At 39.8% G+C, this 24,159-nt stretch overlaps 2 protein-coding genes across 3 annotated transcripts in view; one reads left to right on the top strand and one right to left on the bottom strand.

Moving 5' to 3' along the window:
* Positions 1-2,143: 2,143 nt before the first annotated feature.
* Positions 2,144-22,267, bottom strand: brwd3 (bromodomain and WD repeat domain containing 3). Its single transcript, XM_028466520.1, has 40 exons — positions 22,069-22,267; positions 21,898-21,956; positions 21,768-21,797; positions 21,538-21,597; positions 20,487-20,637; positions 20,215-20,313; positions 19,393-19,553; positions 19,071-19,292; positions 18,767-18,867; positions 18,619-18,689; positions 17,547-17,647; positions 17,422-17,462; positions 17,225-17,329; positions 16,985-17,135; positions 16,771-16,905; positions 16,556-16,684; positions 15,692-15,917; positions 15,476-15,607; positions 14,283-14,460; positions 14,115-14,208; positions 12,850-13,020; positions 12,667-12,740; positions 12,371-12,590; positions 12,159-12,269; positions 11,972-12,079; positions 9,216-9,340; positions 9,033-9,115; positions 8,846-8,957; positions 8,410-8,471; positions 8,040-8,195; positions 6,749-6,869; positions 6,544-6,669; positions 6,371-6,446; positions 6,242-6,286; positions 6,024-6,167; positions 5,753-5,905; positions 5,507-5,676; positions 5,287-5,375; positions 4,559-4,693; positions 2,144-4,476 (listed from the first exon to the last, which is right to left on the bottom strand). The coding sequence occupies exons 1-40, from the start codon at positions 22,100-22,102 to the stop codon at positions 3,629-3,631; spliced, it is 5,409 nt and encodes a 1,802-aa protein (XP_028322321.1). The 5' UTR covers positions 22,103-22,267; the 3' UTR covers positions 2,144-3,628.
* Positions 21,552-24,159, top strand: part of npas2 (neuronal PAS domain protein 2) — a 59,782-nt gene continuing 57,174 nt past the window's right edge. The window contains exons 1-2 of one of the 2 annotated variants that reach the window (XM_028466523.1): positions 21,552-21,818; positions 21,917-21,945. The gene's annotated coding sequence lies outside the window, so the exon portion shown is untranslated. The remainder of the gene's footprint in view (positions 21,819-21,916; positions 21,946-24,159) is intronic. The other variant, XM_028466525.1, reaches the window with a different exon arrangement.

The raw sequence follows: 24,159 nt of genomic DNA on the forward strand, positions 1-24,159 counted from the left end.
TTAACAGCATTTGTTGCCTGGCGTCATTTTGTCATGAAACCACAACATGTCATCGTTAAGATCATAGAATTACTGTCTTTGTGTTTAAACTTTTAGAACTCACACATTTTAAAGCTTCCATAGCACCTGAAATGTCATTTGTAAATGTAGTTTATAAGGATTTGTATAATATTTGCGATCATTTCTTACAAAAAAAAAAGGTCCGAACATTGTGTTGAGTCACAATAAAGCCTGGAGGAGGTTGTTAATGTTGCTTCTATGTGAGAAAAATCTGGAGTTGAAATCCAGGTCATGGAATTTCAGGGTGAGATTTGCATTCATTTATTTTAAGTCTTAATAACTAATACTCAATAATAACTTTGGTACAGCTTTTTCACTTCCAATATGAAAACTTGACAATTGGCCGATCCTGATATTGATCTGATCCGATATCAGCACGAATCATACATACAGTACTCTTATTACTCAATACGGCGATATCGATTTTTTATTTTTTATTTTTTATTTTTTTGCACAATCGATTATCGATTTGCTTGCGCTAAGTATCGATTTATTTATTTTTCTTAAACCTTTTCTGCTTTTTCACCAAATGTCTAATGTTTACTGGAATATTTCACTATAATGGTGTCACTGGTAAGAAAGACACAGAAAGCACTATTGGAGATACTCATTCGTTTACATTGGTATGTTGACACTTATTTACAAAAATGTTGCACAAAAAATATTGTCACTGTTCATAGGACACTTTTTCAATTTATTGTCTTTCAGAGATACAGTATAAAATAAAAAATTGTATTCTTTCACTTAATTTTTTTCCTTGTTATGGCAGATTATCGTAGATTGATTTCGGACCAATATATCGATAATCGCAGTATCATCATATCGTGAGATAATCGTTATCGTGAGCTTTGCATCGCGTATCGTGAGGTACCCAGAGGTTCCCACCCCTATTGTAATGTGAAACATTAGAAAAGGCTTCAAGTGGTAATACTCAGAGAACATTAGTCAGCAACAGTAGGTATGAGAAAAACGAACACATTTATTATTAATCGGTGGGTTACGTACATTTTAACCTTAAACATAAGAATGTTCCACCATTGGATAAAATAAATAAAAAAAATAGATTAGAAGACCCTGAAAAATAACCTCAAATCCAATAAAAACAAATGATGTATCAAAGTACTTGTAGTGGAGACTTTAGATGCGGATATAATTGATACTAATATTTTGGACTGATATCTAATATCAATACCGGGACACCCTTCAATTTCAAACCCATTTTTTTCTTTGATAATTTCAATAAGAAACAGAATTCTTGGATTGTTTTGTCTCTTTTTTTAGACATTCATTTCAGGTTCTTTTTTTTTTTTTTAACTTATTCCTATCCACTGATATTTGTTTATGGTCTCTACTAATGGGCTAAAACACTTTCTATTTTAGTGCTTCTAATGATCTTACGTACATGTTATTGAGATCAAAATAAACACATGCAGGCCCTGAAAAAACTTGCAAATGACACATTGCTAGACTAGTAAGGCAAGGAAAATGTGATCAATGCTCGATGACACAGTAACAACAACCGACATGCCATCGAATGACCCCATCCAGATTATGAAGTAAAAACAAAATACTAAATTCTACGCCCAAACACAAATACAGTATTTGTTGGTCACCACTGCTTAAAAATCTGTTAGGGAAAACCTGCTATTTAAATGGTTTGATTTTTGAACACTTTGCCCTCTTAGTGTCCTTCACCTCGTCCTGTGTTAATTTGTATGATTCTCCAACATCTCTGCAGTTACCAGGAGTGGCAGAGCATGATGCGTCACAGCTCAACCTGTTTCTTCTTTCCTCCTATGACTCACCCAGCGCTCAGTGCATTAATACAGTTAAACAGTTGCAAAGGCTACACTCAGCTGTGACAGCCCATTCTCTGTCATTAGCATGTTTTATGTTAAGGTGAAACAGCTGACTCAGGCTTAACGCTGCAACACATATGGGGTGAGTTTGGAATTTTTAAAAAAAAAAAAATGATCAGAAAACTGACTTTTCATCAGAAAAAAAACCGATTTATTCAAAAAAAAAAAAAAAAAAACATGTACAAGCAAAACATTTTGTATAAAAGACAATCACATATTCCACCTACACTCAAATGCTATTGTATCTATTCTGAGGCAGGACATAAACTCCCAAGTGTATGAAAATAAGATTCCATATAATCAGCCTTGTTGCCCCAAAACATATTTTCCACATATCTGACCATTCTGCCGCTCAGAGCACTCAGTTCTGATACACATTTTCTGTTTTTTTTTAAAAAAAATTATGACAACCAAACAGCCAAAAAAAAAAAAAAAACACCCTCTGGAGCCTTTTTCATGTCACCAAACACAGAGAGATGAGGAGGCGTGTTCAGATTAAAGCACCGAGTGCTGAAATATGAGTCACCTTCTCTAATATCTCCAGCTTGGACAACGCTTTAGAGGAATTTCAAATAGAATTGCTCAACGGCACAGGATTAAACTTAAGACTTACCAGTGCAAAAACAGAAGAAAAAAAAAAGCATTAATTATGCTAATGATAAACATATCCAGAATGAGAACTGATCATGAGTTACTGATAGAAATGAGTGCAGCTGATCAACCCCAGGTCAGAATCCCATTAGTTTGTGCATAGGAAATGAGAAAAATGGGTAATTGGCACAGCACATTCATAAAAAGCTGATGTTAGTTTGCTCCATGTCATAGATCATGAGGAAGCATAGATTTTATCTCAAAAAACAGATTAAAAAAAATGCTGGATTTCAGAGAGTTCACAGATTTCACAGACAAAAAAAAAAAAAAAATCAATAAGTTTCTCTTTATCTAATTATCACTCAGCTGCCAGATGGAGTTGAACAATGTGCAAATGATTCCTTTTACTCATCACGAACAAAAGTAACAGTCAAATCAAACCAATTACAACATGGTCGAAAAATAAATATTTCAGAGAAGAATTGGCCCAGTCTTGCTTTTGCACAAGTTTGTAGGAAGAAAGCCATGAGTTCACAATTACAAACAGGTACGTAGTGGATTTTGCACTGGAGAACTGGTAGAAAAAAAAGAGTTGGTACCAAAATTGTGAAACTATGTAAAATTTTTCATGGCTGACCTGCCAAAAAAACTATAGCAAAGTAGTTTTGAAAAAAGACAGAGCACACATTCAAAGATTTAGCATCTGATTTAGCTAAAGAAATAGGTTGTAGTAGTTTTGTTGTGCACGAAACAAAAAATCATAAAGAGATAGCATGAGCACCATTTAGTTTTGCATTTTCCACTTCCTTCTTTGGTGGCCAACAGTAGAAAAAGTGGAGGTAAGGTGGAGGAGAAGCTGCAGCATGTTAAAGACGTAGCGCAGCGCTGTGGTTGTAAAAGCACCTCCACTGAGCAGTAAGGCCATGGTGAGTTAGTCCTTGTTGAACAGTGGCTCTGTCAACCAGGAGAGAACCCCAACATTAGGAGCACTAGCTAGCAGTGCAAGTTTCACACACAGTGTTGGATAAAAAGAATCTGTCTATATATTACTTATATACATATTTACAGAAAGAAAAAAAATCCCTGAAGTTTAACTGTTCTTTGTATGAAGTTTTGAATCAGTGGCTCCAGCCCATTAGGTGACTGACCCGAGCTTTTTCAGTCATGCGTCGCACCCGTCCAGAGCGGGACCGGCCCAGGTTCAGAGGGTCGTCCTTGGACCCGTGGCCCTCCTCCTCTGACTCGTCCCTGTAAAGAACCGTCCTGCGCCCCCGGTTACGTGTGTTCACCTGCCGGGATTTTCCCCGACTGTTTTTTGTGCTGTTTGCTGCTGCAGCTGCACCTTGTTCACCTTCATGGGAATCAGAGTTGGCGTCTTCATCATCTTCCTCCTCTTCATCTGGCTCCTCCTCCTCAGGTTCCTCCTCGTCTACATCTTCATCCTCGACTCCTTCTTCCTCTTCTTGTTTTACAACCAGCTGTGGCTGCTGCTGCTCTACCTCTTCCTCCTGCTCCTCCTCATCTTCCTCATCCTCATCCTCTGGAACCGCCGCCTCCTCCTCCTCTTCTTCTTCTTCTTCTTCATCATCCTCCTCCTCCTCCTCTTCCTCCGGTTCCACCGGCAGCTGCACTTTTGCTCTCTTGACTGTGTGCGCTTTGTTTTCTTCTTCTTTGAGTTTCCTTTTCCCTGAAGGCCCTAATTTAATGGAGAGGCGGAGAGACGAGCAGGGGGCTTTGCTGTAGTCATGATCCCCTCCCTCCACATACTTCTCACTCTCAGAATCAGAGCTGGTGTCGCTGTCGGATGAAGATGAGGAAGACGACGTGGATGACGATGAAGTGGACGATGAGTTTGATAAAGAACTATTAGAATTGGACGCGTCTTCGTCATCGTCGTCAGACTGCGCCGGGTCCTGCTGTTGCTGAGGTCTGGAGCCTCGGCCCGACTGGAGGCTGCGCTGGTGCCCTGATGCAACACAAAGAGAACGTTTGTTTCTGCTCCCCTGAGGTGTTGTTAAACTCTGGGTTAAGATATATTCCTTCAATACCTGGTTTCTTTACTGGTGTTGCTTGGCTACGTGTTGGCCGACGGGGCTCAGGGTTTCCGCTCTCATCGCTCGTCCCTGAACTTGGGGAAGAAGGCATGTCTTCCTCTTCCTCTGCTACATTGTTGCTTTGCTGGGCTGCAATAACATAATTGATAATCAATCAAAAATATTACTGTAGATTGATTGTTATTAACAGAATGTTCATGAGAAGCAGAGTTATCTTGCACTGCATCAACTTCAACATATTTGCTGGTCTCCATGTAAAGAATGGTCCACAAAATTGAATAATTCTACTTGGTAAATTAAGCAAAATCCTGAGTTGAGAAAACAGAGCCCGACTTTAATGTCCTCATTTTCTGAACAAATCCTGCATCCTCCACCGTTTACTTTGTTGCCTAATAAATTGTTTTCAGAAATGACACCAATGACTGAAAAGTACATTATACACTATGGTGAAAATCAAATGTAAAGGTTTTTTAAAGCAATAACTAGTTCTTGTTGAATTAAGTAGAAGTCTCACATCATTCACAGTTGATACCCAAACTGCACAAAACCTGTTATTTGTATAATGAAATGTATGCAATTATACACGTTCAATTTCTTGTAAAAACAAAAAAGTGATGCTGAACACAAGTGGTTAAATAATCTAAATAGATGTCAGTGAAACTTTAGGCAGCAACTGATTTTTCTTTAATGGTCACCAAAGGACCAATCAAAACCCATCATACCCTGGTCTGCTTTTCTGGAGCGTCTCCTTGTTGAGGTCTGGGATTTTGTTGACTTCAAGCCCTTTCCTGACTTGTGCTTTCCTTTGGTTCTGAACACATGAAGACAAAAAACAGCCACACTTCAGACAAGTTAACGTCATTTCATCATTCATTTTCAAATGCTTCTTTTCTGTTTAATCGATAGCTTTAGGAGCCACAGAGTGGAAATGAGGCTCAGTACTTTGAGAAAGGACTACTGAGTGGAGAACTTCCGCCATTGTGCAATCTGTCTCGGTAGTTGAGCCTCTGACGAGTTCTCCGTTCATATTGGACAGCAGATTTGTAGTCGGAAATGATGGAGATGATGTGTTTTTCAAAGAAAGCCGACAGGCTGAGAGTCATAGTGTAGATCTGGACAAAAAAAAATATAAAAAAACATTATTATTTGTTTACCTATGATAGAATCTGTTTTTTCTAATTACTCCACCTGTGACTTCTTATTTGGCGTGTATGCTTTAGAGTTGCTGAAAATGAGGCGGACGTCTTTGGCAAACTCCATTGGATTTTCATAGTTGCCTGCTATCAATGTCTCTGATACGGTGGCCAAGTCCATTGGCATGTCAATGATGTCTCGATAATCCTAAAACAGGAAAATCATCAAGCAGCAGCAGCAGAAGCATTAGGAAGTTCTGTTTTCTTTCAGCGCGACTTGTAACAGAAAGTAAGTTAACCTGTGATAGGTCTCATTCAGTTATTACCGGATACTCAAAGAGATCCACTGGCCGTCGGAACGGTTGGGAATCCGACGAGGTCTTCATCCGACGCAGCAGGTCTCGGCAGTGACCTCGCCAGGCTTTGGAATCGAGCACCACGCCGCGCTTCTTGGAATTTTGGTTGGTTCCCTGGAAACGAAGGAATACATTGAGATTGGAACATCCGATAGCGTGTTTGTGTGTGTGTAAGATCTAGTCCTTACTCGGTGGCCTGTAGATGTCCCTGGAGTGTCAGAGTCCACGTCCACCTATGGAGGACCAAACTCAAACCTAAATAAGAAAGCACTAGCTTCTGAAACAAGACTCATGTATACTTCACACAGTCGTCTCACCTCAGCTTCTTCTGCACTGCTGATGTCAGACTTAAGTTTATAATACAGTTCCAAAATGTCTGTGCAACTCTGATCGCTGAAGGAAAATGGGAATGTTTATTTACAATTGTTGACCAGTTATTAAAACTGTCTTTCTATAAAAGGGCTGTAATTTATATCTTGTCGACTCTCACCCAATATAATGCAGGAGAACATCAGTCACCACCTTGGCGGCTGCTACAATGGGGCTTTGGGGTTCGTTGAAGGTGCGGGCGTTGTGTTCAATGTAACGCACCTCCCACATTAATGCTGAGATCCGCCTGCAGTGAGCAGAATGACATCAGGGCATTGATTCCATGATGGATAACGATACTTCAACAGAGAATAAATGTGACTCACCTGTAAAAGTGATTCTCCAGTCGTTTGCGGATGGTGCTGAGGTCCGTGGGGTAGGCCACAGCGGTGCAGTACAGAGGGTAGTCTTGCAGGCTGACTGGCAATGCAAACGCCTTTGCTACATCTAGGACACATACAGGAAGATGTAAAAACTAGGGCTGGGTATTGCAAAGAACGTCACGATTGGATTTAGAGTTTTTAGGTTGAGATTAAAAAAAAAATGCTTCAATGTCAATTCAGTAAGAAGTCAAAATACATAAATAAAGTACATGTTAACAATTTTCTAATATTTATTTTCATGCTAATGTGACCAACATCTTACAACCTTACATTTTAAGCAATAAAAAACATTTGTGCATATGGAGAACAGATGAATTAAAGTTCTGTATAAACTGTTTTTGAACAATATCACATGTACCACATCCCGTCTTTTTTGGCTTCACACTAAGGCTGTGTTCGAAATCGCAAACTAACGTACTATACACTACAATCTCAATGACTTTATACTATTTATACTATTAGTATGATTAGTACGGGGACCGTTTTAACTGAAATATACTTCCAAGTTTCCCAAGATGTAATTCGAACTTACAACGACACAAATAGGAAGCACAGTGAGGCTAAATATCTCCATTGATTTGCCACCAATCAAGTAGAATATCAACATCTGGTCCTTTTAAAACCGACGGAAACGCATTTTCGGAGACCTGCCATTGTGCTACTGACCAAACTTCTGGTTAACTTCAAAACAAGAGCCCTATTTACAAGAGTTAAAAACAAGAAGAGATGCTTTTGTTTTGAAAAGGCGAAGTTTGATTTTTAGTTTGAAGGCGGTCCCTGGATGATTTTACGTTGGACTCAATGCATCATGGGGCGGTTGAGTATGACTAGTGTGCCCACCGTGCATCCCGATATAGTATACATCACGGTATTTCTCGCATACTTAATCTTTCCATAGTATGTAATGTGAACACACTACATACTCATTTTGACATCAGATTTGGTATAAGTAGTATGTTAGTATACTATTTCGAAAACAGCCCATGTGTGCACTACACATGTAGATTTTTGTTTAGGAAAAGCAGCTGATCTACATGTTGAGGCCTCAAAGCACTGCTCAGGGCTGAGACACAGCGCCCCCCACTGGCCAGGATATTAATTGATTCATAGAATTTGTTAAATCAATACTGAATTAGGGGAAAATATTGCAATGTATCGATTAATCAATATTTTTACCCAGACCTAACCAAAACCGTTCCGTTTCTGCAACAAGACTGTCACTTCAGAGGCTTACCTAGTGTGAGCAGTTGATCGATGCCATGGATGACCCTTGAACAGTCTTCATCTCGTGTGTGAGCCCCCCACTCTCCTTCCTGCGGCCTGTAAAGCAGAGCTGTCATCTCCTCCTCGGTTACGACGAGACCGTCAACGATCTGATCTGGCAACGCAGCTGGAATAGACGAGGCATAAAAGTGTCAAGAGAGCAACCATAGTGGATAGAAAACCTCTGTACTTTCATAAAACGCCACTTAGTGACTTATATACAGTCTTTTTGTGTACTATTACTTGTGCAAGTCCACTCACACTTGAACTTTGTAATATTTGATTTATTATGAACACAATAATTAATGATGAAAATATAACAACCAATTGAAAAAACAAACCTTCCTCTGGGATCGGCTCCATATCCCATGGACTCAACTTCTCCTGCTCGCCGTTATCCCACCTGAAAGAGCCAAGCATTGTTATGCAGAGAAAACATGTGAATTGGCTCTGTCTTCTGATCATCATGATGTTTCCAGATGCCAGTATACTGTACAACTACCGGTCAAAAGTTTTAGAACACAACACTTTCTTCCAGTATTTTACTGAAAATTATTCAGTTTATTGTGTCATTGCACTCTGAAATGAAAGCATGGAACAAATAAGCAATTTGAGTTGAAAAAGAGATCATGGAATAAGTTTTGGGTAACCAAACCTTGTTTTTTAACCTGTGGCTGTTGGACTTGCACGACTTGAATTGCAATAAATAACTGGAAAAATGAGGGCGTTCTAAAACTTTTGACCGGTAGTGTATGTTGTTCTGGGACTCAGACATACTTGACTGCATAGCACTGGAACAGGCTGTCTGGATACTCAGGCTGCAGAGGCACCTGATCCTCCACAGAGCCAAACCACCAGGCCTCATCAATGATGCTGCGGAACCTCATACCTAAAGACAGGATCGGTGAAGCTAAACGATGAAAAGAAGTTTCACACAAACCATCATGAGCAGTGAACCACTAACCTGGCTGCCAGTTGTGATTTTTAGCCTCATTGTAAAACTGTTGTAGCACCAAGAAATCAATGACATCAGGCATGTCGTGATACCTAGAAGACGTGTGAACAAGGAGGTAAGAAACTGTTGGACGTTATTCCCACAAGTGTGCAATCCTTTGATATGTTTTATTACCTCCAGAATATTACTCACTTTAAAGAGAAGGACTCATTGGTCATCTTTCCTGTCACTGGGTCCAAGAAAGCCAGTTTTAGGCAGCAAAGGGTCGGAGGTCCAACTTCATACTTAATTCCCACCACTTTTACTGATTCTTGGTCCTGGAATGTTAGAAAAGGGTAAATCCAAAGATTAGTGCACAGTCATGCCATTAAATTCACAGATTCTATTAGATCCTGACAACAATATGAAACGATTACAGAACAGATACAGTAGGTCAGACATTTTCTGTTTATACTCAGCTTTCAAAATCAGATCAAAAAGCTACAAAACCTGCCAGTTGTCCAACTTTTGAACATTTTAAACTTATTTCTTATTAGAAAACAGTGTATGCCGCATAGATCATTAATCAAAACTAATTTACTCCAAAAAGACAAGAAAAAGGTCAAAGTTGCCACTTGAAAGTTTGGTTTCATCTCTGACATCCCACAATGCAATGTGCGAAAAAGGAGTTTTTATGTCGAAGGGTCCAAAGTAGAGCTGTCCCAAATTATTATTTCCAGACCATTAAAGCTGATATCTGGAGTTTCTGAGAAATCTATGTTTATGTTTGATTCTTTTGAAATTCATAAAAATACCTAACTCGTCTTTTACTATGGTCTACTGCCAGTGGTCACTTATATACATTAATGTATATAAGTCCCTCCTTCGTCCTAGAGACCCCTATACAAATGGAAACGATCGCTGTGATCACCCAGCCAATAGGCTTCGGCTTCCTCTTTTTGAGACTGTCAATCAAAGTGAATGCGGAACTGTGCACGAAAACAAGGCCGCACGTCACAACAGCAAACAGGTAATTTGACTCTTACCTGACCCATATCAATACAACATTGTTACGTTCCGCAATTGCGTGCAGAAAAGTAGAGGCAGTGGGAGGAAGTGGAGCTGTTTAGGGCGGGGCATCGAGACGTTTCTCAGAAACTCCGGATATCAGCTTAAATGTACCAACTGGGGTTTTTTGATTAATCAACTAATATGATATATTTTTCAAATAATCTAGTGATGAATGTTTCATTTAATGATTATTTAACATTACTTAATCAATGTAACTATTTACACCATAAGGATTTTAAAACAATCTTGTGTCAAATGTCATTATTTATTAAAGATTTCAATAAAATGGCACTTGAAACTTAAAATTAAATTCTGTTATGAAATAAAAGGTACAAATTATTGCATTCGGATACCAGTCAAATAGTGCAATGAACAGCCAAGGTCAGAAAACAAAAACAGTTCTATACTGAAACACTTGAACTCTGCCCTGCAGGTCATTGCTCCTCAAGAAAAATATATCCACATTTAAATAAAATGCTGATAGATGAGCATTGCAAAATAATACAATCTGAGGGGTGTTTTAGAATGCAATCAAACAAAGGGAATTCAAGTCACTCAGTCGGTTATAAGCATATGTATCAATAACTGACAATCACACATTCCCGGGTGGGAAAGTAAACAGAACTTGCTTTGTTTTTCTGCCTCCTGACATAGAGCTCCTGGGTGTTTTTGCTTTAAATGTTGGTAATTGCATAATCTGCAAAGCTCCGCCAGATTAAAAGCCAAAAACTCCCACACTTTTGAGGATGTTGTGCTTGATTTCTTTGCTTTATGTTAGGACAAGAAATCACTGTGAGAATGAAGTAAAAGCACTTCCATGCGTCCGTTTACAAGACTCCACATCCCACAATGCAATGGGCGAAAATGTCAAACAGTGTTTAGGATGAGGATGAAATCAAATATTATTGCGGCAATTTTGACCATTTTCTTTTCTTTTTGTTGTAAATGATGTTATATTCATTGATCTATGCAGCATACACTATGATTTTATCTAATAAAAATTTAATGGAAGGTTATTAAGTGGGACAGCTAAAGGATTCAAGCTCACAAACAGGTTGTTTCTGACCATTAAAAACTCAAATATACTCAGGCGGAACCCGCACACCACGGACTTTGCGCGGACTGTCCGCTCTCCCCTCTGTCCCTCCGGGTTAAATGAAGTATTCTGAATCTCCTCAGAGTTTACATACCCGGGCGCACTGCTGCATAGTAGTTTCCATTAAAATCCTACATTTCCCACAAGCGCTTCTCTGTAGTCCTTGTACTCCTGGGACGTGTTTTAAAGGTGTTGCTACTTTGGTAGCTCGTCTGCCAGTCTCTCCTCTAAGCTTGTGTTCCTCTCCTGCTCTGTTTCACCAGACGGTGAAATGCAGGTCGATACAATGCTGAGCAGTGTTTTGTGTGACACCAACTACGCGGAGAAGTCTAAGCTTTGCATTTAATTGGACTGACGGACTCCTCGTGGACTACGTTTTGCGGGTATCCACCCCAGTACGTTTGAGCCTTAAGGCATTGCTCAGGTAGAATAGTGCAGCATTGTTCAATTTTGATTATTATTTTCGTCTCCCTTGTGAGTTGCTTCATGTACACAAAGCTAAAAGTTAAGTGGCAAACAAACAAATTTCATATTATGTTATGTTTAATTTATTCAGACAACTTTTTTCAGGAAATTGACTTTGATCTCCTCACATGAAAAAAGATGTCAGAGTAAATAAAACCTCAACATATGAAAAAAAAAAAAAAAAAAAAAAAAAAGGAAACAAAATGAACTTGCTGGAATTATTATCGACTAAATTCCATGTTCTGATTTTAAATGTGATCCTTTGTGTCTCCTGAGCAAAGTTTGACATCCAAACATCAGTGACAGTGTTTAGAGTAATAACTATATCATGCGTTACCCTGAGGTTCAGCCTGTTCCACGGCTGTTTCTGAGGGTTGATGCTGTAAGCCTTGGCCCTTCGAACAGCCTGGACGTAAGCCTGATGTCCCTGTTTGAAGTAGATAAGCTGGAGAAGGACGGGATAATTATTTTACAATACCAGTGCATTGCTTTTTCCTATAAATATTTTGAGGCGCAGCTCTTACTTCATCTCCCATTTGAGGAACAAAAGGAGAGCGACTTGGGAGGGTCTCCATTATCCATGAAGGTGGCAGCCACTCGTCTGCATTGAGTCCAGCTAGAGACGACGTAGCTTTCTGTGAGCATTTGATAGATTGGAATAAAAAAAGAATAAATATTACACTCTAGCAAGTCATTAAATAAAAATATTGCTATGCCTTGACTTTACAAAACGAACCTGTTTGATCTCTTTGGGTTTCTTCTTCTTCTGCGTCTTATTTTCCTTCTTTTTTGCCTCCTTGGCCTCTTGGCCACCTTCCTCCTCCTCCTCCTCCTCCTCTTCCTCCTCAGAACTGCTGTAACCAGAGGGCTGTGCAGGTCTTCTGGTTAGTCGCTTGGGTGGCTGGAGGTTGATCCCTGCATCAGCCGTCCAGTCGGAATACTCACTGGAGGAGTCACTAGGAAACAAATATAGAGAGTTAAACATCAGGTGGAGATGAGGGAGGAAGATATGCTTCAGTCTGTGGCATTCACCTGGAGCTGCTTTCACTCTGCCAGTGAGTTTCACCTTCAGAGGAGGCATTGGATTGTTCCACCTGCTCTGCTGCCTGTCAATACACACACACGTGCACGCACACGCACATGGTCTTTAATAAGCATTAACACAAGAATTGTTTCAGGCGTGGTTTCCGTTCTCTGGCTGAGTTGATGACCTACGTCTCCATTACTCTCCGAGTCCATCTGATTCTCATTGTTTTGTTGGCTGCTGGAATTGCGACTTCTGCTTCCAGGTTGGCGAACTTGAGCTGAGCGTGTCTGATAAGTGTGACGCTGTTGTTTTTTCTTTGTAGGTCGCAAGGAGCGCAGGCGGGTGGCCAATGGATTACTCTATAATGGATGAGCAGAGTATGAGAGAAAAATGAGAAGGATTGGTAATTTCTTGCATGTAAATACACCTTGGCCCTCATTTATCAACCTTTGCGTGAAAACGGGTGTAAATCTGAGTGCACATTTGGTCGTTCAAGAGGACCAGCGTGTGATTTATGAAACATTTCTATCTGACCAATCCCAGTGTACAAATGATCGGGTGTTGATAAATCCAGCGGCTGAATTTCATTGTCATTAACATGTTGCGCCCGTAAAAATATTCCTGATTCGGAGGCCCCGCCCACTGAGGTCAAACAAACACTGGCAAGAAAAGAAAATAATGCCTCACATCTGAGGTGGAGAAAAACAAAGACGTGCTTTTTGACAGTGTGAAAACTGGACTTAAAGGTGACGTCTGACCCCCCCATGTGCGCTGCGTACAACTTCACAGCAGAGATCCAGGAGAGTCACACTAAAACATAGCGTTTATATCAGAATTAAAATTGAAATGACTAAATGTTGTCCCTTGGCTGTGTTTATTCTGCCTTTAGCTAATTTCACCTATACTTCATCATATTACTGATGAAGTTTAAGGTATACTTTACATAGCAGCATTCCCCCAGTCCAATACAGAGCAGAAGCAGTGTTTCACTGCCGTGTGTGCATGTATACGCACCGTTGAACCGCTCCTGCCCGAACAGTAGCAGAGTTTACCAGCGGGGTTATGCGGTTTTCCGTGGAAGAACACCAAAAAAGTCGTATCAGTAATAATGTGGGCTTTTTGGAAAATTTAATTATTTTTTAAATTCATTTTAATAATCTGTTTTGATCTGTGCTGAATGTTTGTCTGTTATGCTTAAATGACGGCTGAGGCTTGTTTAATACTTTATTTTCAGTCTCAGTGAGATATGGCTGTACTGAACAACAAATCCACAAGCTCAGACCTGATGTGAGATCTAATCGTAGCGTACGCTCAAGTCAAAATTGATAAATACCGAAGCCTGTGTGAATTCGGTCGAATGCACATCGACGAAGTCAAAGGCTCAGATCTGAACGTACGAATGGTTGATAAATGAAGGCCCTTGTGAGTAAAAACTCCAGAGGGAGTGGTCTACCTGTGGTGTGAATGTTGCTGGTTTCTTCCTTCGCTCTGCGTTGTAGAGACAACACTCCATGTCTCCCCTGGCTTTTCTGCTTTCCTCTGAAACCCTGTGAAAATATTGACATTTAAAACAGTTCTTGAACTTAAAACTAGTCCAAGCCCATTGCCTGATTTGCTTTACCTGAAGTTCCCGTGAGGCAGTTCATTGACCACCACTCTGCGGCTCCAGGCCAGCAGGTCCCGCTCAGTGGCCACCTGACTGGGAAGTGAGTTGTGCTGCATCTGCCACACTCCGTCCACCTGCCCGGTTCTACGGCTTTCCACAGCAGGAGAGGATGCAGCCATCTCTGCTGCCTCAGCTAAACAAAAAAACAGTTGCCACGGTTACATGACGTTTTCTAATTCAGAATGAATTATTATGAATTGAAGTGTTCTGCTTCGTGTTTACATGAAAATAGTCATTCCAAATTTAGGTTTACATGGAAAACAGGCTTATTCGGCTTCATTCTATTCCACTTTAGGTCTGTGGGTTGGGAAGGCTTCTGATTGGACAGGGGGCGAACGTGACAGATCACGTCTATCAGAAAAAACACACAACAAACCCTTTCTTTTCGGCTACAACATAGAAGGCTATAAAAAGTACTATTTTCACTTTTATCTTTATTGTAGTTTTGAAGCAGCAGCTTGACAACAACATACAGTTACACTTTGGTCAGCTGAGCAGGAGAAAGGAGGCAGAAGACTGTACCTTAGCCAATCAAAGCCAGCGGTAAGTGAAAAGGCTGCTTTACCTCCATCTACATATTGTTAAGTGGAAGAACTGTCAAGCGAGCATGTCTCGTTTGCCGTTGTCCGTGTGTGTGTGTGTGTGTGTGTGTAATATGTCCGTGTGAATGTCCGCATCTTTATTTGTTCATCCATCCACTCTTTTTATTATATACATGTCTTCTAAGGCTCTTATTAAATAAATAGTCATCACCAGTGTGTCATTACGACAGGACGAGCAAACGCAGAACAACCGTAATTAATATACGAGAGGAATTAAACGTATACGAGATCTAGGAATTATTCCATTCAGAATTAAAATCAGAATAAACCAGCCACTTAATTGTGATTTAAGTTTAAATTGGAATGGCCATTTTCATTCGGAAATACGTATTCACAAGGTCAGTTTAAAGAGGATTACATTTTTATACTGCATTTAGTGGGAATTTAGGAATTCATGTAAATGTGGCCATTTATTTGCTTTGGGCCATGCAATAATTTTGTCACTTCCAACTGCCACCATGCTGTAAAATAGCTGACTAAGTGGGCTACAGCCATCACACAGAGAAAGTTCGGTTTTAAAATCCACATACACAAAGTAAAACATACCTCCGCCTCCTTCAGCCCCCTGCTCTGGATTGTCCTGCTCATTCTGCAGCTGTCTGATGAGATTATCCAGTATGCTCTCTTCATTTTGAGCCGTTTGCTGGCCAAGTACCTGCTCAACCAACTCTCCATCACCTAAACCCCAGGAAGAACGCCTGTCACTCTGTCTATCGAAATTAAAAATATTCTGAATGATGTGGGTTTCTGGTATTTTTCTACCGTTTGCAATGTATCCCAGCTGAGGTATTAGTTGATCATCTTTGCAGTTTTCTCGTCCTGGTACCAGACGCTGAAAAGAAGGAGGGTGAGGATTTCCGTCGATATCTACCAGGAAAGGCGGAGGCATGAGATGAGGAGCCTGCTGCGTTTGCTCGTCTAAAACGTAGTTATTAGAGTCGCGAATGAGAGGCCTGTAGTCTGTGTGGAAAAACATCTGGTCAGGAATCTGAAAGACATGGACATCATTCATTACATTTACTTTAGAGGATCAATAAAGACGTGCGAGGTTGTCATTTTCATAGATGTGGTACTTCTAAATGAGTGGTTCCTAACTTTTTTCTTGTCGTGACCCCATTTTTATATCACTAATTTCTGATGACCCCCAGAGACTTTTTTTTCTTCTAAAATTCATTTTTTGATCACGTTTGTTATAATGTCTGTGTTACAAATACAGAAGAGCCAGCATTGGTGCACAAAGTGACAATATGCAGCTTCTCAGATATTTTTATACTGCATTTTATTTTAACAAATTTATATTTGAGAAAATGAAAAAAAATATAGAAATACAATTGTTTGAGATTGCATGGGGAATTTCTGTTTGAAAAAGAAGAAGAATTATTTATGCTCTGAGTTTTCTTCCTCTTCCTGCACTGTATTTCTATTTCTGTGATATTATGTATTGTTTTTTAATTGTGCAAAATAGATCACTTTTTTTTTTACATAAAAAAATACAATTTTAATGAATATTTTTTTTAATTTTTATTATTATTAGACATTTCAAATGACCCCATTTGTGAAAGACGTTCTAAACGCTTCGTTAATAAATGCACTAATGTGATGATGATCAAGTGTGTGCTTGCGTACCTTTTCATAGGGTTTGCTGCAGCCAAAGCCAAAAATAAGCAAATGTCCATGTGAGTCAGTGCAAACAAAGTACTGCCCATCCGCTGAGAACTTGCAGTCGTAAATAGCACCATGGCCCTGGCCTTCAATCTAAAAACACACATTTCAACACAAAACAATTAATTATTGCAAGTGGGGGGAGCAGTTGTGGCAGAAGATTAAAGCAAATCAATCACCATGTTGAAGAAATTGCGTATCTTGGTTCCTTTGGTGAGATCCCAGATGTAAATGTTGCCGTCGTGGCCAGCAGACAATATAATGCGGGGGTCGTATGGGTGGGCCTCCAGGATAAACACCTCATCATCGTGACCCTGACATAGAGAAAAGCCACGGGCTGCGTTTAGTGGCTGACGTCACAGCACCGAGTTAGCGAATGGCGCAACCACTCACAGACAAAACATGAAGCAGCTGTCCAGATGTTGCACTCCACACTTTAAGCAGGTAGTTGGACACAGCTGTGATCACGGTGGTATCTGCGCGGTCCCAAGCCAACATGGTCACCACCAGCTTGGCTTTGTCATCTCCTGAAGCAACGCTAGAACTAAAGAAAGAAATCAACAAGTAACCAGAAATTAGACTCGGAAAGGTGCGGTGAACTCTTAACTCTGGTAATGAAGCGCGTTTGTTTACCCAGGCAACCTCGCAGCCATATCTAAAGCAATGCTCTTCCACTCCTGCTGCTGGTAATGCCAGATCCTGGCTGTTCCATCTCGACTCCCACTCACAAACTTCAGACTGCACACAAGACCGAAAGTACACGTCACAGTGTCAGAAAATGCATTAAAATCCATCTGAGGGTGTTCAAACGCCTCAGAAATCCTCCTTACCTGTCACTGTTGTTGCTGAACTGGACCACAACAACTTTATCCTGGAATTACAAACAGATATAAAAGATAAAACCATTGACTTCCATAAATTAAGTTATACAAGAAAACACCTGGGAGTTTCTTACCGTGTGTGCGTGCATCTCAGACACCTTCATTGGAGTTTCAGCCCCGAGGTAGTACACCCTGATCATGTGATCAGTGCCACCGGTAGCCATGAACATTCCACCTTACAAAAGAAAACATTACATTCTTAATAGAAAATACAGCAATATAAGATGCGTTTCCATTACAGACTCTCGCAAAATAAAAACCAAATTTCTAAATGTCGAGAAAGTGTAATTGCACGCGTTTCCATTAAAGGTTGTTTCGGAGAGGAGTCTCGTAAAGGCTCAAACATACTCGGGCGGACACCCGCAGAGTCCACCAGGCCAATTAAATGCAAAGCTCAAATTTTACGACCGTGTGGACTTCTCCGCGTCGTTGGTGTCGCACAAAACACTGCTCTGCATTGTATTGCCTCGCATTAAATGTAACATCCACCCGCCTGGTGAAACAGATCAGGAGAAACTAGCAGACAAGCTACAAAAGTACCGACACCTTTAAAACTCGTCCCAGGGGTACAAGGACCACAGAGAAGCGCTAAGAATCATGGGACATGTAGGATTTTAATGGAAACGACTACACGGCGACGCGCCGAGTCCGTTGTGCGAGGGGCATGCCCGAGTACGTTTGCGCCTTAACTTCCGTAAAATCTCTAAGCCTCCTTATAACACTCCACATTCCTTTGTTTGCTGTCTAATGTCTCAGTAATATTTTTTAAGTCAAATGCTAACAAATGTCCCGGTCTCCTCTTCTGTCTACACGTACCTCGCCATGTATTCTCAGAGAGAAGTGGTCATGTGACCAGGTACGTCCTGTTCTGTGACGTCTATTTGCGGAAAAAGCGTTTCCATTGCACTTTTGCGATACATTTCAATATCGAAACGTCTGAAATACCTCCTCATTAAAATGTAAAAACGTTTATTCTAAATCTAGGTGTTTCCATTACCAGTTTTTATTGCACTATTTAGATTTTGCACATTTCCAAGGGTAATAAAAACCCAGCTAATATTGCTAAAAATAATACAAAGACCTGGCTTTGATCTGCTGGACAGGTTTGTGTGTGTGTGTAAATCACCAGCATGTAAACACACTCACCACTACTAAAAGAAGATGTGGAAACTTGCACTCCTGGCCGTGACCGCTCAACAAATTTCACTGGCTGATCACTGCATTTAATACAAAGAAGGACATTATTAATTATATTTGAGTGGAGTTCAACACATCTATGGAATGTAAAGCATACCTAAATTTCATGCTGAGTGAGTTCCACTTCCAGAAACACACCATGCCGTCTGCTCCAGTTGAGGCCAGGTATCGGGTCGTTCCTTTCACCGCTGGGCAAAACTAAAAGGTAGAAATAAAGTATCGATAATGTCTATAATCAGATTCGGCCAGAACCCGTCATCAGCACAGATCTGACTACCGTTGATAAGTTTAAAACATGGGGAGGGGACTTTTTGTTTCAAACATTTGCTCAATAACAGCGTTGCTTACGCTTTCGATTCAACTTTATTTATATTGCGCAAATTACAACAAAGTTATCTCACCTGTAAAGATGTGATGGAGGCAGCATGAACTTGGAGAACAGTCATAGGAGCACATGTTCGCAGGCACCACACTCTGATGACTTTGTCACAGCTGGCTGAAGCAATGAGGCTGTTTTCATAATTCACAGCCATGTCACAGATCTCTGCTGAGTGACCGCGGAGCGTCGCCAGCAGCCGGCCGTCATCCGTGGCCCAGATTTTGATCAGGCAGTCATCAGAACCCTGAAATGACAGTGGTTAGGAACACACGCGCAGGGGAAGAAACTTACTGAATAGTTCACAACGGTTCCTGATGAATGGTGCGTCAACTACAGCAGCTTACCGTAAATATCCGACGCCCTGTGCGATCAAAGGCTACACAGTAAACAGAGGAAAGATGGCCGAGGATGCGTTTGTGTATCTTCATGTGTTGGTAAGTGGACAATGGCACCGCGTGGCCCAGTCGAGCTGTGCCTGTGGCCTGGCGTGCACACATGATGGACACTTGGATACAAAAATAAAATACACAATCAAAGGATGCGGAACACATGACATAAACCAGCGTTGGTACTTTTAATCTGATTCGGGGTGTAAAACAAAATCAATTCTGCAATTTATTGCGATATTTTACTGCGCGATAATCGTATCAATCCAAAAAATGTCCAAATCAATTTTTTTAATCATGTTTTTTTTACCAAAAAAAAAAAAAAAAAAAACATTGTTTAACTACCTCACTTCTCAATGCATTTTAGTTTGGAAGTTGCACACATAATGGGCACTTTTATAGATGGTGGTTACTTTTTAAAAATAATTTAAGAACTAAGCAGAACCAAAATCTGCTATAGAAGCAAAAGTTAAACTTTTTTGAAAAACATAATTTGACAGTTTAATAATAACACCACTTGTTTTTTTATATTGGTACTTCAATTACAGTTAGCTACCATTAACTTGTTCTCGCAAGTTTGAAAAAATATATATATTCATACCAATTTGTACCTGTAAAGGAGAAATGTTCTAATTATTGATATTATGACATATCATATTGTTTAGTATCGGGATACATCAAGATATATTGTATCGTGACGTTCAAATTGTGAATAGTATCGTGTCGTCAGTTTCATGACATTGCACACCCCTAAATCTGATTGGATACAATTCTACTCACCAACGTTAGGAGAATGTCCATTGTTGACTGGAGGTTCAGGTGGACGTCCTCGATGAAGTGCAGCAACAGCTGAACCACAGAACGCTTTGTGATCGCAACCTGATTCAAACAATAAATTAGATATATGAAAGAAGAGAAAAAATTACATCTGAATAACTGTTTTGGGAATACAATATTTTAATCTAATAACTGTATAAGTAGGTAGTACTGATATGTAGTTTCATTAAATATCTAATTGGAACAATATACTTAGATCTGAGACTTATGCTTACTTCTGGAAGTGCGAAGCAAGGACTGTCGTCCATGTCCCAGGAGTGTTTGGACACCGGGGACACTGGGTGGGATCTCCTTTTCAATGAGTGGGCCGATGCGCTTACAGACTCGGAGTAGATAGTCCGCAGGGATGTGATTGTTCAAACTCACCTGCACCAAAAAAGTGAGTATTGATGAGCAAATAAGTAACATTTAACTAGAGTACACACCAGCATTTCAAAGACATTTTTTAAAAACTAGTCCACAGGCACTACCACTGAGCGAGCACGTAGAGGCAGAAACAAAGGTCTTTAACCCAGCTAACTAAAAAAAAAAAAAAATAGCAAAAAAAAAAAAAAATTTAAAAAATGAACAGAACAAAAGCATTTTTGTTTTGTTAAAAATTAGTATTTAAATATTTACATTTAATTCAAAGGGGCTTTAAAGGATTTTATTTTGTTAACAAGTTGGCTAAGTCACACATAAACCATATGCACTATAATAATCAATCTACAAAAACTTTTCATAACACCTAAGCTCATGTTGAAGTCTGTTTTTTTTTTTAACATTTTTAAATGTTTATTTTATTAGGCTGACAATATGTTGCAGTATAAAATGAGAGTAAATCACCAAAATCATTGTTTTAATTTTTTTTTTTTTTACCTCATCCCCACAGAGGTAATTACCACTTTACAGAAGGCGGGACACCGTAGTTTAAGCCAATCACAAAAGCCTCTTACTCTTCAACCACCCTTAACCAGTACGTGTGTTTTCATTGGCTCAAGCAAAAAACTGACAGGTCTTTGGACCAATGAGCAGTTATTCTGACCTCAATTCTCCGCCTACTGACCTACACAATAGCAAAGCCAGGATATGGCTCTTTATCAACAGGCCTGCACTAAAATAGTAGTAAAAATATGAAAAAATAATAAACTGATACAGTATACGAGTTTTGTTTGACTCGAATGACGTATTAAAAATGCACAAAAAGCACTTGGAAACCACTGACATTTTTTTCATCCGTTAAGAGGAAAATAAAATAAAGTTGATATTTGTGTTAGTTCCCCTTACCCAGTCTCGAAAGGTCCGTTTGCATTGCTTTCCGTCCCAGCTCCAGCGCTCTGGAACCAACTGAGAGAAAACACGCCTGGTTAGCGAGAACGCAGAGAAGTGCTAGCACGTAAAGCGCGGTCCTTTGTGTCGACACCGGACACAAACACGGAGGAGAACCGTCCTCAAACGTGTGCAGATGAGCGGCAGAACGGAAACAACACAGGAGTATAAACAGCGTGTGTACGTACCTCATACTGCTCCAGCTCCTCCACCAGAATCTATCAACACAGAGACACACGGTTAGCTCAACAGGCTAACTGGCTATTGGAACGATTCTTATCTACAGGAATAATCTGTTGACTTTAAACGGAGTGTTACCTGTGCTGCTTTCTTACAGGGTCCAGACTGCAGGAATCTAGCTATAAGGTAATATAGCTCTGCCGAGAAACAAACAGTGTTAGCACAGTTCTACTAACAACGCTGATGCTAATCACGCACGGCTCGTTTTTAATATTTTGATATTCAACCTGAGGGACTAACAGCACTCACCAGCTTCTGTCTGTGAGAACCTTTCTCTCGCCATAATTTGGTTGGACGAGCGACATCAAGACAAGCTCATGGTTTAGCTGACCGTTAGCCACCGGCTAGCTAATAGCAGCTAGGTGTGTGTAGCTAAAACAGGCTAGTGGTGAATGGCCTCCCTCTCTCGTGTTGATCCTGGTGTTCCGGTTTATCTGGTGTCGGTGTTAAGTTGTGTCCAACTTCCGACCTGTTTGATTATGTAGAAGTTAAAAACGAGAAATAAACACCTAAGTGCTCACCCAATTAAATATTGTAATATGTGATCTTATAAATCTGGATTATTAAAATATAAATACTGTACATGAATTAAGATTGTTTTCAATTATTCTGTCCTTTTATGATTTAACGAGATGATTTACAACATCAATAAAATACATATTTTCAACATTTATTATTTTTTTTTTTTAGAAATTGAAAGCATTCATATGATTGTTTATAAAATTGAAACGGTTTTCTATATTTAAGAAATGTATATTATAATTTTCCATCAGACTCAACTCAATCAGCTGTATAGCTTTAATTGTACATCCACCTGCAGTCCCCCCTTATAAAAGCCTGCCATTATTTACCAGTTTCCTGCTGTTACTACGGCAACACAGTCGGAAGTAGGTCATTGAGAAATATGAACACCATTTGAATCTCTACACCGGCCCGTGCGGTGACTCGTGTGAGCGCCATCTAGTGCAACGGCACGTCATTAAACCCTATGCTTTTACCCGAACGGGATATTGTAATAAAAGCTTATATTTATACCTTCAAAAATCTACAACGCACTTTTTCTTTGCGCATTGGTTTCTCTCAACATTTAACAACAGGGTCGATGAAGATGAATAGAGAGGCTATAATATTACCTCTAAATATATTGATTATCATTATTATTGTTAGTATTATCTATCCTACTTTATTTTCTACTACTGTAATGTGTGTGTGTGTGTGTGTGTGTGTGTGTGTCTGATCCCTATTTTTAACAGTCTTTTACTTAGACATACACTTATTTAACATTTAATCTTTCTTTCGTCTTTGTTAAACGCTTTATTCTTTTTTTTCCCTGTGGCTGTAACAAAAGCAATTTCCCCCTGGGATTAATAAAGGAATTCTGATTCTTGATAACATACAGTCGGAGTGTATGGGTAACCTTTATTTTGGCAGTGTTTCTATTCGAAAAATCCAAAATGTATTATTTTCTGTTAAGAATATAGATACTATATCATATTAAACTGAATAAATACAATAATTTTAAGTACAGGTGTCCCGATCCGATATTGATATTGATATCGGATCAAGATCGGTATCGGCCGATATGCAAGGCTGTAATATCGGTTTCATATCGGAGGTGAAAAAGTTGCATCAGGACATCCCTACTTTTAAGCTCATTTGAATACCTTGGTTTGACGATGAAATACTTTGTGGATTCAACAACCTATAATAGGAAAATAAATTGTTTATTGCGATGTGGACAAAGTTTACAGAAAGTTGTTCATCATTTTTTGGTTACAAGAGCTTACATTCCTGTTTGATTGGAGGGCAGTGTTTGGGGGCCATCACTCTCGGGATAACATGTGGTTTTAATTATTGAGGAGGCCTCTTTGACCCTCGTGGTCATGAAGAAAAAGTGGAGGTCACACTTTTGTGAAGGGGTAAATTATTCGTCTTTCCTCCCCACAGCAGGAAGCCTAATTACTTGCAAATTTTCTGAGGCTGTATTTTAGCATATCAATATGGGTTCCTAGCTGAATATTTCACATTCCCTTTTTAAATTGAGTATCGTTGCTTCTTTTAATTAGATGGAAATATACGAAAAGTATTCTTCCTTTGAAACATTTGAATAGGACTCGCTGCAGTCCACAGAGGAAGTGAAGGAGTGTAACATCAGCAGGGTGGACTGATTGTTGAAGGTTATGGCTGTACTCTCAGCGCGCCTCTTTCACTCTCTTCAATGGACATAAAAAGGAAATTCTCCTGAGCAGCGAGCGCAGTGGTGTGTTCATTGATTGTGTTCCTGAGAGCAGCCAGCATGTGCATTTAAGGTCATATTTGTGTGTTTTGAATGGCTCCTGA

This window comes from Gouania willdenowi, chromosome 14 (genome assembly GCF_900634775.1).
Source record: "Gouania willdenowi chromosome 14, fGouWil2.1, whole genome shotgun sequence".
NCBI classification, from domain to species: domain Eukaryota; kingdom Metazoa; phylum Chordata; class Actinopteri; order Blenniiformes; family Gobiesocidae; genus Gouania; species Gouania willdenowi.

Bases quoted from the DNA above. Each gene is read 5' to 3' on its own strand.
- brwd3 (XM_028466520.1), bottom strand. From the start codon at position 22,102: ATGGCGAGAGAAAGGTTCTCACAGACAGAAGCTG. The intron at 21,798-21,897 runs GTAACACTCCGT...CTGTGTTGATAG, and splicing joins CCTGTAAGAAAGCAGCACAG to ATTCTGGTGGAGGAGCTGGA. The intron at 6,670-6,748 runs GTGAGTCACATT...TGCTCACTGCAG, and splicing joins CTGGAGAATCACTTTTACAG to GCGGATCTCAGCATTAATGT.